At 40.4% G+C, this 16835-nt stretch overlaps 1 protein-coding gene across 5 annotated transcripts in view; it reads left to right on the top strand.

Annotated features, from left to right (window-relative positions):
* Positions 1-13832, top strand: part of ASXL3 (ASXL transcriptional regulator 3) — a 174632-nt gene extending 160800 nt beyond the window's left edge. For all 5 annotated transcript variants that reach the window (XM_037806046.1, XM_037806048.1, XM_037806047.1 and 2 more), the window contains 2 exons: positions 3655-5611; positions 8448-13832. In XM_037806046.1, the coding sequence (XP_037661974.1) occupies positions 3655-5611; positions 8448-12155 (5665 nt within the window). In that variant the 3' untranslated portion in view covers positions 12156-13832. The remainder of the gene's footprint in view (positions 1-3654; positions 5612-8447) is intronic.
* Positions 13833-16835: the final 3003 nt, after the last annotated feature.

Below are 16835 nucleotides of genomic sequence, written 5' to 3'. Positions count from 1 at the left end.
AAACGTTCCCATTGCCATAAGGAGAAACTGAAAGGAAAACAGGGTTTAAGAGACCAAAACAATTCCTAAAATCTGCATGGCAAACTGCATTAGATTTCAAAGTCTGAGAGTCATTAACAGAATGATGTTGTATCCTTGGGGCTTGAAAGAGTGGGAGTCCAACCCTTTCCAAAGGCTTTCCTGGCAGCTTTTTTCTCTCCAAATGCTGGAGTGAGTGCTCCAACCTATCCACACATTGGGGAGACCACCTTTTCAGTTCCACCCTCCTCAGACATTGGGGTGCCACCCGGAGTCTGCCTCTCTAGGGCAAAGGCTCTCCCCTCTCTAAATAGTGGGGTGGTGGCCAGGCTCTCCCCAATTCCCTGGCAATGTGCTCCACCCTCCTTGGGGCCTGGGGTGGCAAAATTCTTCCTGAGCATGGAGGCAGAAGGTCCACCCTCGACCTCCTGGGCACACTCACCCTTTCCATGCATGTGTGCTACTCCGCTCTCCGAGTCCCAGACCTCTTGATTCCAGACCTCAACCTTCATGGCTCTGTCTTTGAAGAAATTTTTCCTTCAGTTTGTTCTTTGTATGTCTCCTCCAGTCCAGACTGGCAGCATCTCCATCTGTAAAGATCTCGCAAAAATTCTGTTGGCTTCGCATGAAGCACACGGGTCAAAGCCATCAGACAATAGGACTTTCCACAAATCCTTTCTGCTTAACTCCTTCTCTAATCTTGGCTTATATAGAAATGGTGGCTGGGTTCCATGTTTGATTAAATTCTAATGTGTGGCTGTAGTTTCTGGGGTTCTACCCCTTGTAGCCCAGAGTTTTTCAGACCATCAATTTCTGGTTTCTTTGAAACCAAGATTTCAGTTCTCAGTTTATCTGTTTTCTCACATTTTACTATAAGCTGCAAGGAGAAGCCATGCTGTATCTACAACTTTTAGTTTTGAGATCTCATCAGCCAAGTATCCTAGCTTGTCGCCTTCAAATTCTTCCCTCCATCCAACACCATGACTCAATTTTGCCAAATTCTCTGCCACTTTAAAATAAGGATCACCTTTCTTCCAGTTCGCAGCAACACATCATTTCTGTTCAAGGCCTCATCAGAAGTATCTTTAGAGTCCATATTTCCACAAACAGTCTCTTCAAAGCAGTTTAGGCCTTTTCTGTCAAGCTTCTCACAGTTATTCCAGAATCTTCCCCTTATCCATTTAAAAAGCCTTTCCAGCATGTTTGGTATTTGCAAACTCAGCAGCACCAGCACCCCACTCTTGGTACCAAAATCTTTTCTACTTTATTAATGCTGCCAGAATGCAAAATACCAGAGATGGCTTGGCTTTTATAAAGGGGGTTATTTGGTTACACAGTTACAGTCTTAAGGCCATAAAGTGTCCAAGGTAACGCATCAACAATCAGGTACCTTCACTGGAGGATGGCCAGTGGTGTCCGGAAAACCTCCGTTAGCTGGGAAGGCACGTGGCTGGTGTCTGCTCTGGAGTTCTGGTTACAAAATGGCTTTCTCCCAGAACACTCCTCCCTAGGCTGCAGCTCCTCAAAAATATCACTCTTGGTTGCTCTTGGGACGTTTGTCCTCTCTTAGCTTCTCTAGAGCAAAACTCGGCTTTCAAAGGCCATCTCCAAAATGTCTCTGTAAGCTGAAGCTCCTCTCTCAGTTCCTGTGCTGTCTTCAAAGTGTCCTTCTTGGTTGTAGCAAGCTCGCTTCTTCTGTCTGAGCTTATATACTGCTCCAGTAAACCAATCAAGGCCCACGCAGAATGGGCAGAGCCACACCTCCATGGAAACCATCCAATCAGAGTTATCACCCACAGTTGGGCAGATCACATCTCCATGGAAACACTCAAAGAATTGCAGTCTAATCAGCATTAATATGTCTGCCCACACAAGATTGCATCAAAGATAATGGCATTTTGGGGGACATAATACATCCAAACTGGCATACCCATAAATATGGGAACTCAGAATTTTAAGTGTGGGTCTGTTGATTTGTGATCTAGAATCTAGAGGTTAGGTTTTCCTTTGTGAGGTATGTGGTATGCTCTGAACATCATCTTTATATGACTTATATGCCATATTAAATCTGTTTTCCCATGAGAATGAAATATTGACAAAGCAATATTTTATAAATGCTATTTAACATATAGAATATATATAAATGATATCTTCATACATGTGTAGATTTAATAATATCTATCAATTACCTAGCAGAAACTTGACTGTCAATGGTCAGATTTAACTGTTATACACCTAACCAAATATCAGTGGTATCCCTTCCTTTCCCAGACCCAAAGGACCTTGTTTCTTGCTGATTATTGATTATTGTGCTTTAAATTTATCTGTAATGCTCTGCTCTATGTATTGTATGATTATAAGTAGTAGCTTAGTTTGAACCAATCTTAGGAAAAGTTGAAAAGAAAGAAATATTTATGAAGACAGTATCTACTCTCTTCTTGTCAGAACCTTCTGAAGACAGCAATCAAATACCCAACAAGTGTAATTGATTTTATTTTGCTTTCATTTTGAGGATTTTATTTAAGAAAAGGTTGACGTGTATTTCACTGAGGTATTCTCTTACATCAGTACTGTTATAGCTGTATTTCATCACTCAAATTTACTTCATTCTCTAGAAATGTTCTCTTCTCCTCTGATTATCTTTCTTATTGCCTGCACCTTAATTTAACCTTATTTAGAACAGCTTTATTTCTCTACCATCTGAAGCTGATGTTACTTGTAACTTAGTGTGACAAGAAATATTGATTTACAGTATTCTTGATTATAACTCTGATTAGCTTTGCCTTATGACCTGAACATTAGGCTGGATTATTTCTTGATTTTCATTACCATCTTGTATGGCATGTATTAACAATAAGAAATCTACATGAAAGCATTTAACAGTCTTTCCAGAATCATAAGCTGGTAGAATCAATTTTAATGACCCCAAACATATTTGTTATTCTTCAGTGAAATTTACATGTTGTCTTAGGTTAGGTGTTTAGATGCTGAAATAAGGTGATGGAGTAATACTTCTTAGAATTGTTTAAGAGAACTGAATCTTTGGAAGTCATTTTGATTTCAGAATTTTACATCTCAATCATTTTTCATTGATCCCAATACTTATTTGGTCATGTTGCATGCATGTTTTTCTATTTTAAAAGTCTACTTTCTGACTTTTAAAACATTTCAGATTATTATAAATTCTTTTGACTTCTGCCCCCCCCCCAATATTTTCTGAGTGTTTTGTGGTCTGTAACTTGCCATTTTTATGAAATGTCCATGCTAACATTTTCTTGACACTGACCAAAGTGATCACAAAAGTTTGGCTTGTTTAGTAAATTTCAACTAATTTTATTTATTCTCTTTACTAACATTTGGTAAGGTTCCTACTTTCTTGAATACAAAATGAAAATCTATAACTTTTATAACAAAAAATAGGTTTGATTTTGGTTATAATTATAAAAGCAGTAGAGGAATTAATTATTCATAAAGTAGTCTAAATAAATTAAACATGTTACTTTTAGGATTTTTAGTGATTATAAAACTGAATTGTATGCATTTGCTTCTATTGAATACTGTGTTTGTGGAGGTCTAGATTATAGCTTTCATGTCTTGTGGTTGAGAAATAATTCAATATCTCTAATATCTGTTCAGGTTGGGCATGTCAAGAGAAGACTCTGTAAAGCTCACTTCTGGACCAAACAGTGGTGGAGCTGAAAGCAGTTCCTCATGTGGGACCTCTGGTCTTCCGGTTCCTTCTGCACAGACGCCCTTGGAAGAGCAGCAGCCGAAAAGCATGAAAAGTGCAGCTTCTCCAGAGCCTGATTTCTGTGCCACACATTGTCCTATGGTGGAGGTTCCAGCTAAAGATGTGATGGCAGACTCCGAATCAGAGGATATCTTGATCCCTGAGGAATCCTTGATTCAGGAGGAAATTGCAGAAGAGATAGAGACTAGTATATGTGAATGTCAGGATGAAAATCATAAGACAATACCTGAATTTTCTGATGAATCTGGAAGTCCAACCAACTCTCATGAAGAGCCCCAAATAGCACCTCCCCAAGATAACTTGGAATCCTGTGTTGTAATGAATGATGTTTTAGAAACTTTGCCTCACATTGAAATAAAAGTTGAAGAGAAATCAGAATCTCCCCAGGAAGAAATGCCAGTTGTAATTGATCAGCTGGAAGTCTGTGACTCTCCTTTACCTTCTACTTCATCTGTGACTCATGTCAGTGACACAGAACATAAGGAGCCAGAGATGGTGAGAGAGACCAATACTCCAAAAATACAAACAGAGTCATCTTCTTTAGAAGGCCAGTTTTTAAGTGAAGGAATTGCTGTAGACATGGAGCTACAGAGTAATCCTGATGAACTGCTTTCTGAAAATGCTTGCATCTCTGAAACTTCCTTGTCTTCTGGGAGCCCAGAGGGAGCCTCTACCAGCCTGACATCTCCAAGTGGTGAAACCCAGTCCACTTCAGAAGAATCATGTACTCCAGCCTCCCTTGAGACAGCATTTTGTTCTGAGGTGTCCAACACTGAAAATACAGACACATATAATCAGAGAAACCCCACTGATGAAAACCTTCATGCATCTTTAATATCAGAAATATCTCCAATATCCACTTCACCTGAAATATCAGAAGCATCTCTTATGTCCAACTTGCCTTTAACATCTGAAGCATCCCCAGTATCAAACTTACCTTTAACTTCGGAAACATCACCAATGTCTGATTTACCTTTGACATCAGAAACTTCTTCAGTGTCTTCCATACTTCTCACATCTGAGACCACTTTTGTATCCAGTTTACCACTTCCTCCAGAAACATCTCCAATTTCTAATTCTTCCATGAATGAAAGAATGGTACATCAACAAAGAATGCCATTTTCTGTAGCTGAAGAGCCACTATCCCCACAGAAAAATGAAGCTTCTGCCTCTGCCAAGCCCCTGGGAGACAGCCTTCTTTCTCAGAAGATTACATCCAATACTCTTGAACCTATCAAAGCAGGTTCTTCTTCCATTGCTCCAGAAGCATTTCCATCTGAAGAATTGCACAATAAAACCTTAAGTCAACAGCCTTGTAAATCACATGTTGAAAATGAGAAACTCTACTCTGCTTCTATTCCAGAACTTTCTTCTCCAGAAGTGATAAAAGTTAAAAATCATGGCGTCCTCCAACGAACAGAAAAGAAAGGGGTGACCTCACCATTGGAATTACCTGTCTTTTCTGAAGAAACAGAGAGTAAGAGAAGTGAGCTTCCATCAGCTAAATTACAAGACAAGCAATATGTTTCATCAATGGATAAGATTTCATTTTCAGAAGGCTCCAGAAATAAAACACATAAGCAAGGAAGCACACAGAATCGGTTGGAGACCTCACATACTTCCAAGACATCAGAGCCTGCCAAGTCACCTGATGGAATAAGAAATGAAAATAGAGACTCAGAGATATCAAAGAGGAAAACTGCAGAGCAGCACAGCTTTGGAATCTGTAAGGAAAAGAGGGCCAGGATAGAAGATGATCAATCAACCCGTAACATGTTGTCTAACAGCCAGCCTGAGAAAGAACAGCCTCCAAGAGAGGAACCCAGGGTTCCACCTCTGAAGGTATGGTATTTTGAAAATATGGCAGTTTCACAGATAGGTTTTTCCTATTAGATTCTGGATTATTCCATGTGATGAGGTACTTGATTTTTCGTGAATAAAGTAGGTTTTCTTCCATGCAAGTTTTATGTATCAGTTTATAGTCTAATAATCCCAGCACTCATACTAATATTCAAAGGTCTTTTTTAAGACTGTGCATTGAGCTCATATGAGAAGATCAGATGCACATATATATTTCAACATCAGCAATTAAGGAAAAAAGAATTGGGGAGAGCAGAGCAGGTCTGTAGGAGCCTGCAGACCACTTGAGACACAGGGCTTCTGGCATTCTGAGGTGTAGGACACTGACCTTGGGGAAATTTGAAAGATAATTCAGTGTCCTATAAAAGTTCAGTAGGATTAGGGAGAAAAATAGTCAAAAGTCAGAAGTATGCCTTAAAATGGTGAAGGTACATATTCCTTCATGATCCAGCAAGCATTGAGCACCACTAAAGCCTAGCAGAGAGCATCTGATCTCATTAAATGTATCTTAAATAAATCAGTTAAATGTCTTTGTAAATACTAAGGGAGAAAAGGTAGATATATAAATATATAAATCCGATCTTTTTATTTCCAGGTAGAAAAGAGGTCTTTAACGTCACAAAATAATTATGCTGTATTGACACACATTCCTATTTGTATGCTTTCTTTGATCCCAGATAGTTATTTACTCTTAGGAAAAAAAGAGTATATAAATTGACTCTGCTCAGATAAACTGAAAATTAAGGTTAATTCAAAAGAAACCCCGTTTCATTAAAAAAAAAAAAAAAACCTATCCACTATAATTCACAGTTATTCAGTGCTTTTATATAATTCTTTGTATTGCCCTACAATAAGAATGAATTATTCCATCACGGATTGGTCTACGGTCATAAACATACTCAAGTTTTGTTTTCTTTCCTCTCTTTGCCTTAATTTTGCTGTGCTGGAATATCTACTTTTTGTATATGTCTTGTCTCCACAAGGTTGACCTTTTAAGAGTATGGTTGCAGTTATTCTGTTTAATAAGACAAGCCTATTTAACATCATCCTAGAGATGGCAAAGATGAATGTTAAGCTCCAATTAAAAACCCACGATACCTCTTAATTTCTGAAGCAATGGAAAGAAAAATAGAAATTTTTATAGGAGATATTTTTAATAGTTTTAAACACACCGAAAGCTTATTTTCAAAATTATATGAACTTGATTTAAAGATTGATAGGTAATGGAGGGATGGATGGGGGCGGTGGAGGGGGGCAGAGACGAGACAGAGAGAGAGAGAGAGAGTGAGAGAGATACTATAACATTTTGATATTTGTTTGGCTTTCGAGTTCTTAAGTATATCCAGTTTTAATTTTTTTAAGTGTTTTTTCATTTTTTTAGACTAAAGGAAATATTTAAAAGAGAAACTTTAATCCCCCTCACTAAATTCACCTTTTCTAGGAAAGCTTTGGATTAGAAGAGAGACTTCACAAGCAGTTTGAAAGTGAGAAATGAGATAGCTCGGGAAGATAATGCCCTCTGTCAAAGAGTCTCAAAAGCATAATTCTAAATTGATGTGATCCTGCAATGTGTGTCAAGTGATTGTAACTTAAATATCCCTATGTTAAGAGAAGAGATACATGTTCTCTAGGGAAAGCTTTTTTCTCAGAGGAAAAAAGAAGAAAACATAGTACATGTAAACACACTGAGTTGGGAGTCCAGAGACTGTGAGTCACTGCTTATGTGACCTGAGGGAAGACAGCTTTCCCTGTACAGACTCCTTTTTTTCCAACTGTAAAATGAGGGTTTTAAAAACTAGATCCCTTCTGCCTCTACCAATCTGTAGCCCTAAGAATGTTCTTAGTGCCAGGAGTAGCGCAACCTGGTCTTGGTTGTTATATCTTGTGCTTCCTTTTTTGGGTCATAAGTTTTATGAGAATGACTCTGAAGATCTCTTAATTAATTTATCTAGGTAAATGGTGGACTGGGACATATACCTGATTCAGCAGATTATGGATTATCAATAGAAAAAGAAACTGGCCAAGCCATGCTTTCTTTTACAGGCAGAAAATCAGAGTGACCCTTGCTTTTATGAAAACATAATGATAATACAATCCTTTTAGAAAGCAGAGCACCCTCACAAATATGGTCTCATTTCATCTTTATAACAGCTCTGTGAAAGAAATAGACCAGAAAGAGCTAGTCTCATTTTACAACTGAATTTACAAACTTTTATGGTGCACTTTTATATATGGGTAAAGCAGCATGCTAAGTGAAATGGGAATATGTATAAAACCGTACAGTCTCTGACTTGGAGAAGTAATTTGAGAAACCGAGGTACAGGGTGATTTGCCTAGGATTACAAAGCCCCTTTGTGTGAAGTCAGAATGAGAATTTTAGCCTCCTGATTTCTTGGCCAGAGCTTTTAAATTTGGGTCAAGTTAAGAAAGATAAACTCAGGTAGAGTTAAGGCCCCAGGTTTTGGTGACTGCAAGGAAGATCATTTTAAAACTAAGTGTCTCTAATCTTTTTAGCTAACCTCATTTTAAGAAGCATTAGCTTTGTTTCATTTATATGCCACAGTAAGAAGATCTTTCATCTCCATGCCAAATGAAATCACCTGTTGATGTTTTCGTAGATTAAAATTTTAACTTTCAACTTCATGCTGCATTTATTGTTGCCATATGCCCTAAAGGTGTGTTCAGGGATTGAGGCGTGGTTCGTTCCACATCATGGGCGAACTCAACTAGTTCTTTCCATTTGCATTATCGTGTTCTCCATGCCTCCTTGGTGATTATGTATGAAACTCTGTATCTTTCCATTCTCCTCTTCCTTTAGATCCAGCTTTCCAAAATTGGGCCACCTTTTATTATCAAGAGCCAGCCAGTGTCTAAGCCGGAGTCGCGAGCATCCGCTAGCGCATCCATCAGTGGTGGGAGGAACACAGGAGCTAGGACCCTCGCCGATATCAAGGCCCGGGCCCAACAAGCAAGAGCTCAGCGCGAGGCTGCCGCTGCAGCTGCAATCGCCGCCGCCGCCAGCATCGTCTCGGGAGCCATGGGGAGCCCAGGAGAAGGTGGAAAGGCAAGAACCCTGGCCCATATCAAGGAGCAGACAAAGGCTAAGCTCTTTGCAAAGCATCAAGCCCGAGCCCACCTCTTCCAGCCCGCTAAAGAGGCTCGGTTGCCTCAGCTCAGCTCCAAGGAAGGGTCCCCCAATTTAGAAGTCCCTTCTATTCCTGAAGCAAAAATTGAAGGTTCACCTGGTGTCATCATTGTTAATCCAAACTGCAGATCTCCTAGCAGCAAGTCTGCACACCTCCGGGAGGCCGCCACTGTATTACAGCAGTCTCTTCACCCAGCTAAACTTCCAGAAACTGCCACTGACTTATCTGTGCATAACTCTGATGAAAATGTACCTGTGTCACATTTATCTGAGAAAATTGTTTCATCTACCTCTTCTGAAAATAGCAGTGTGCCCATGCTTTTTAATAAAAATTCTGTCCCTGTGTCTGTCTGCAGCACTGCTATGTCGGGAGCAATTAAAGAACATCCCTTTGTGAGTTCTGTTGAAAAATCCTCTGTTCTAATGTCTGTTGACAGTGCAAACACTACAGTTTCTGCTTGTAATATAAGCATGTTAAAGACCATCCAGGGGACTGACACTCCATGCATAGACATGATACCAAAATGTATTGAAAACACTCCTATTCCAGCTGCTCCAGAGGGCTCAGGCATATTGAGCTCCCTGGACAATAAGCAGGTACTCATCTCGAGCAGCCCTGCTAGTAACCTTGTCTCGAGTCAATACACCTCTGTGCCAACTCCCTCCATTGGAAACAGTTTGCCAAACCATCTCTCCACTAGCTCTGTCTTGATTCCGCCAACGGGAATTAACAGCAGATTTCCTTCTGAGAAGATAGCCATACCTGGGAGTGAAGAACAGGCCCCCGTATCCATGGGTACCACTGTGAGAGCAGCCCTCAGCTGTAGTGATTCAGTAGTCGTCACGGACTCTCTGGCCACATGCCCACCCATTGCGCTGTTTACTGGAAACATGCTACCAGTAAACTCTTATGAGAGTCCTCCCAAGTCGAGTGCAGAAAGCTTGGAGAAAAATTCAGGGCCTCGAAACAGGGCAGATAATTCTGGAAAACCTCAGCAGCCACCAGGCAGCTTTGCACCAGCAGCCATTAACCGATCGATCCCGTGTAAAGTCATTGTCGACCACAGCACCACGCTCACCTCCAGTTTGTCTCTGACGGTCTCCATCGAAAGCGCAGAAGGCAGCTTAGACCTCCAGAGCCGGCCGGTGAGGACGGAAGCCTCCATACAGCCCATGGCATGTCCCCAGGTGTCTGTTATTAGTAGGCCTGAGCCAGTTGCGAGTGAAGGCATAGATCATGGCTCTAGTTTCATAGCTGCTTCAGCAGCAAAGCAAGACTGTAAAACATTACAGGCCACCTGCACAAGTCATCGAGAATTACCCCTTGTTGCAGACAAGTTGAGTGAGGTGGCTGTGCCTAGTCATAGCTTTGCTGAGCAGGCCTGTGGCCTGACTGCTTTCAAAAGTGAAGGTGACTCAACCTGCAGCAATCAGTATAATTCAGGTAACCGGATTTGCTGGAATGATGATGCAATGAGGAACACAGGACAGCCTCAGGTTAGTCACTTGGGTCCAAGTAAGCAGAAAGAATATCTAGAACAAAACTGTCCAAAGACTGTCAAAACAGAACACGCCAGCTTCCCCCACATACCTGAACTTCACCCCAGGAATCTTGTAACAAACGTTGCTCTTCCTGTGAAATCTGAACCTCATGAAGCGGGCAAAGGCTTTAGGATGGACACTGAAGACTTCCCTGGCCCAGAGCTGCCTCCCGCTGCAGAGGCAGCCTCTGGTGTGCAACAATCACAGAATGCAAAGGTTTCCACCTCCAGCCCCATGGAAGAGGTGATTTCCTTGGCTACAGACACCCTGAAAAGAGTTCCTAGCACAGGGACCTCCAGCTGTCGTTTGTCATCTGTAGAGGCAAACAATCCTCTGGTGACCCAGTTACTTCAGGGCAACCTGCCTTTGGAGAAAGTGTTGCCACAGCCCAGACTGGGAGCCAGGCTCGAAATTAACAGGCTTCCTCTGCCTCTTCAAACTACCTCAGTGGGTAAAACAGCGTCAGAGAGGAATGTCATCGAAATGCCATCCAGCTCTCCGAATCCAGATGGTAAGGGCTACTTGGCAGGGACGCTTGCCCCATTGCAGATGAGAAAGCGAGAAAACCACCCCAAAAAGAGAGTAGCCAGGACTGTAGGGGAACACACTCAAGTGAAATGTGAACCAGGGAAGTTGTTGGTGGATCCCGATGTTAAAGGGGTGCCTTGTGTCATCAACTCCGGCATGAATCAGCCTGGGCACAGCCAGCCCTTTAAGCAAGAGTGGCTGAGCAAGCACTCCATGCAGAACCGAATTGCTCACAGCCCTGAGGTCAAACAGCAGAAGCGGCTGCTCCCCTCGTGTAGCTTCCAGCAGAACCTATTTCACGTTGACAAGAATGGCGGCTTCCACCCAGAAGCCAGTACCTCACACAGGCAGCAGTTTTACCAAATGCCTGTGACTGCAAGGGGCCCCGTTCCCACGGCAGCTCTGTTACAGGCCTCTTCCAAGACCCCAGCGGGCTGCAATGCATTTGCCTTTAGTAGGCATATTGAACAGAAAGGTTTAGGAGAGGTTAGTCTTTCTTCAGCACCTCACCAGCTAAGGTTAGCCAACATGGTATCCCCCAGTATACCCATTAAAGAAGGTGATGACGGGGGAGGCACTGCACACGCAATGGCAAACAAAGCACTAGTGCATCCTCCACCTCCACCGCCACCCCCTCCACCTCCACCCTTGGCTCTTCCCCCACCTCCCCCACCGCCACCTCCACTACCTCCACCTCTTCCTAATGCAGAAGTCCCTTCTGATCAGAAACAACCGCTGGTTACCATGGAAACCACTAAAAGACTCAGTTGGCCACAGTCCGCGGGCATATGTAGCAATATAAAATCGGAACCTCTTTCTTTTGAGGAAGGTTTAAGCAGCAGCTGTGAACTGGGCATGAAACAGGTTTCCTATGACCAGAATGAAATGAAAGAACAGCTAAAAGCGTTTGCGCTAAAAAATGCAGATTTCTCCTCCTATTTGCTTTCTGAGCCACAAAAGCCTTTTGCCCAATTAGCTGCTCAGAAAATGCAGGTGCAGCAGCAGCAGCAGCTCTGTGGAAATTACCCAACAATACACTTCGGTAGCACGAGCTTCAAAAGGGCAGCATCTGCAATCGAAAAGTCCATCGGGATTTTGGGAAGTGGCTCCAACCCTGCCGCGGTCCTGCCTGCCCAGAATTCTCAGATGCCCGCTCAGAACTTTGCCGACAGCAGCAACGCGGATGAATTGGAACTGAAATGCTCTTGCCGGCTGAAAGCCATGATCGTGTGCAAAGGCTGTGGGGCCTTCTGCCATGATGACTGCATAGGGCCTTCAAAACTCTGTGTAGCTTGCCTGGTGGTACGATAAGAGCTGAGGGCAAGATGCAGTATCCCTTTTCAACACGAAAAGCCAAACAGCATCAGCAGCAGCAAATTGAGTAACTTGGTGTTTTATATCATGCTAATTTATTTTACCGCGGAACAGCTTATCTGTTCTCTATGAGATTACTATTTTCTTGAATTTCTCATAAAGGAGAGGATGCATCCCAGCTGAATGGCTCAGCAGCATGTCTTTTGCATATTTTAAGTTGCCGTTCGTTTCCAGCTTTGGAAAGTTTCTGTCCATGTGTATGCAGGTCACTGTCCCATTCATTTTTTTTTCCCCTGGCTATAGATAGGAAAAAGGAAAATTCTGATTACTTTATAATAAGAAGAAATGCAGATGTAGAGAGAATGCTGAAAGTGATTTAAGGTGGTTTCTTCTTCTGTAGATCAGCTGTTGCAGTAAGAGTTTTCACAATTGACTCTTCTGGACCAACCATAATGATTAAATCATCATTGGAAAAGGGAATCTGATTTAAATATATGATTCCTTGTATTTACTCTTATCACAAAAGATTCATTAAAGGAGGTATGCTATTAATGAAACCCACAGTCCTTATTATTCTTTCTTCCCTTTTACTCTTCACAGAGACGATGGCAGAGTATCTTGATCTGCCTTAGAATTTATTCAGGCGGCATAGAAAAATTTGTCTTACACCTGAAATTGCACTGTGGGCCCCTAGTCCAGTCATTTCGTTCTGTCCCTTTGCTACCTGACTGGCCAATGGAGAAGCAGAGGCCACAGGTTGTTGGAGCTTCATGTGTGGCTTTTAAGAGCAAGTGTGGGGAAAATCGCCCTATATTAGAAAGAAATAAAATGCTGTATATGCAAACACATACATGGGTTGATAATGTAAATATTAGTCCATTCTATTTACTCTAATGCAATTACTAGATATTAAAATTGGGAGGAAATAATCGTAGCCCTTTCTTAATGACCCCAGTGCATTCTGGCATCTGACTTTGCAGAGCTTGTAAAACGACACTGTCTCTTAAAGTGTCATTGATGATGAAAAGGACTGCAGAAGGCTGAAGTGTTGACATTCTTTTGAACAATTTCCTTCTCATAATTTATTATCTGTATAAATATACTTGACTCGGAAACAACCCTTATTTTACAAATTGTTCTAGGGATGGCATATTTTATTTCTTTTTGTCCTCAGGTGAATTCAATACATTCTTCATATTTGGGGGGACTGGAACTGCTTTTAAAAAAGGGATACTGCATCTTACAGTTATCTTCCGTGTTTATCTGGTAAATTCTGTGTTGCGTATTTTAGCTACATTCCATGTACTTTGGCCACCATCATGTTGAAGAACTTCTATAGTTCAGGAAGGCTCTGTTCCCTAAAGCAAGTTCAAAAGCACATGCACATTGTGGGAAGATGAAAGAAAACAAAACCAGGCCCTTTTAACTTCAGATTACAGAGCACAAAATATGGAGTGCCATTAACCCATTGATTGATTGTGGCTGTAGAATAAAAACAAAAGCATGGGGGAAGTCATCTGTATCCAGGGTGAGAATGACAGATATTTTCACATGGGATCATCCTAATCAACGTAAACTTTTTGACATTCCCTTAAAATACATCTTAAAGTTAACTGGAATGAGCAGAAAGAACATTCCTTGAAAAAAAAAAAAACAAAACTTGGGATTTTAAAATAGTAATCAACTGTGGTATATGTTTTTTCTCCATATTTATTGTTGTGATGTTGCCAAATTTCTTTAGGTGATAGAGACATCATTTTTATTAACCAGTTGCTGAAACTGCAAGATACTTTATCTTAAAAAAAAAAAAAAAGGAAAAGGCCTGCGTCTGTGGTTGTGATTTGGTGCTTCAATCCTGTTACTTATATTTTTCATATTAAAATTAACAAAAAAATTTACCATTGAGGAAATTAGCAATGCACTTAACCAGCCCTTCCCAAGGAATTCAGCATAAATCCTGGCAGATCTTTAGTTAACTCTGCTTGCCAGGTTGTATTTGGGTGTCATTTTTGTCGGTGTCTTTATGGTCAGCTTGGCTCTGATATTGTCTTGATTCAGAAGATCATGCCATAGTCTCATAGTGGGGCACCTCTAAGATATAGGCATTCGTGTGCCAATTTCTTCTTCCAAATTCAGTTGCCATTATACCAATGTCAGATACTGTCTACACCAGCAGATTGAAAATACCACATCAGTAACTGACACGGTGTTGGAAGATACTCCAGCCTACAGAAGCTTTGCACTCTGCATGTGGGGTACAAATGAGGTTGATGTTATACTGAGCTCATTGTCAGCTCCATCTTTGTTGAATACTGCCTGCAAGTTGCTTTCTGGGGATCAAGAAAGTGTCCTTCTGTATGTTTTGATATTTCACCTAATAGGTTTGGAGAATTAATTGATGATATAGTGCATGGATCCTATTACCCAACTATGAAAAGAGCATTAAAGTAAAAACATCATTTTTCTGTGCCCTTGCTCTTTTTTGCCCTAATTCAGGTTCTTAAATGTTCTCAAATGGTTTATATAATTGAAAAATTAATATCTCTGGGCTAAAAAATAATGGAAATGAAGAAAAATTCACAAGTAAAATGTGAGATATTCTATTGGAGTCCATTTAATATACATACAAAAGCCAGTACATTTGAATTAGCCTAACGGATTCCTAGTTTCTGATTTCCACAGGTTTCTGCCAATGTGCAAATGGAGTGAGTGTGTTATTTACTACATGGTTATTGTGGTGTAATGTGCAAAATTTAATGTGTGCATTATCCTGATTATTGGACACAATTATATCCCTATCAGGAAAAAAACTTGCACATGTAACATGTTTTTTTATTTGTTTTCTTGTTTTGGGTTTTTTTTTTTTTTTTTTTTTTTTTACTTTTTGGTTTTTTGTTTTTGTTTTTTGAGTCTCAAAAGGATGCATTTCCCAAAGTAGCACTTTTGGAGCAGGGGAAGGAAGAAAACTGCTATTCCCCAGTCCCCCTCCTATATGATATGCATATGCCTGAGGTGTATAAAGACATTTAGATAGTTCATAGGCATGTTAATAAGAGCGTTCTGATGCAAATTCATTTTCAAAATGAAAATATTTTTCCTGCCCCAAAGTGAGAATAGGAGAAATTTTGGTGAATTGAGCACCATACTTATATATAATATTGCCTCGCTAAGGTCTAATTTGAATTAAAAAAAAAAAAAAACAAAAAAAAAACCTTGAAAACAAACCTATGAGGTTGAGCGTTTTTGCTATAAAGACTTTGTAGTGGTATGTGTATCTGGGATGAGCTATAGAGAGTTGAGTTGATTTCTGGGCCTTAGATATTCTTACTCAGTTAAAAATAAACACAAAGAAACAAACAGTCTGGTGCATATGGTGCTTTATAAAGCAGTCAAGACTATGACTCCTTGATGCAATACTGCAGCCCCGTTTCCTGTGCAAATACTCGCACCGTTTCAAAGGAGGAGATCACTGTGGCCTCTGGTTTCCCCATTCCTCCATGCTGTGGAGAAGTCCCAGATTCTAGAAGCTTGAAGAGGTTGCATCCTCTCTCTGGTGTAGTGGCCCAGCACCGTGTGAGCTGCCTGGTGGGAAATACCCCACAGAAAGAGCAGAGCCCAGAGTCAGTGTCCATCTGTGTTTCCAGAGAATAGGGTGAAGAGTCCTAGGAAAGGAATTCATCAGACTGTCAGGGCCTGTGTAGCCAAAATACCACTGAATATAAAAATCCTTTCATCTTCAGTCCTCATGCTTTGCCACTGTAAAACGATCAAAAACCATTTTTACTATTCTTTAAAGGAGCTGCTTTTTTTTTATAACACGTACTATTTCACTTCGTACTATATTTGATAGTTGCTGAATAATTTAGACTGTAGAAGAACTTTGTTGTATGTGTACTGTTTATGAATGTTTCAAAGAAAGTGCTTTATTTGGTTGCCATAATTTTCTTGTACTGCTGTATTTTCTGCTCTGCTTCATGGAAACCTAATCTGATTCATATTTTCAGTACAGTTTTGTTTTGTTTGTAAATGTATTTGTGTCTGTGTGTTTTTTTTTTTATTTTATTTTTTTTGTCCGTATTCTGAATGTTTACATCTGTTTGACATTAGCCATTTAATGCCTTTTGTAAAAGGCTGTATTACTCTTACAATGGAACAGCAAAATGTGAAATCAGCCCAAACATAACACGCATGACAAACACAGGGGGCAAAGGCCCTGAACATACATAGACATTTTATATCAGCAAACAAAAAGTCAAACCCTCCTTCAGTCCTCTACCAAAGAATCTATTATTCCCACAGGAAAACTCAGAAAAGGTGTGTAAACTCCTCAGAAGGGGGAGCAGTTGATTCAGTGAGACTGCTACAATTTAATACTGTTATGCTTGCTTTGATACCTGACTAAATGTGACTGAGTGCAACAAGCATTTTAAAATTTTTTAGAAAGTGTTTTGTTTAGAATTCAGGGATCATGCATTCTTTAATGGTGCTGTTTGTTTTTTTATTTCTTCTTTTCTACAAAGAAAGAAAGTGTTGCCTACAAACGTGACTGCTCACAATACCATAAGTTAAATGAAATGTTTGTCTCTTCATGTTTCTGTTTTCCCTTTCTCAAAGTAACAATTTGGGTTTCGATATTAAAATATTCTGAAGAAAATAAAGAAATTAAACATGAAATAA

This window comes from Choloepus didactylus, chromosome 16 (genome assembly GCF_015220235.1).
Source record: "Choloepus didactylus isolate mChoDid1 chromosome 16, mChoDid1.pri, whole genome shotgun sequence".
Lineage (NCBI taxonomy): Eukaryota > Metazoa > Chordata > Mammalia > Pilosa > Megalonychidae > Choloepus > Choloepus didactylus.
The sequence above is the reverse complement of the archived record's forward strand: the minus strand, read 5'-3'. Positions and strand labels throughout refer to the sequence as shown.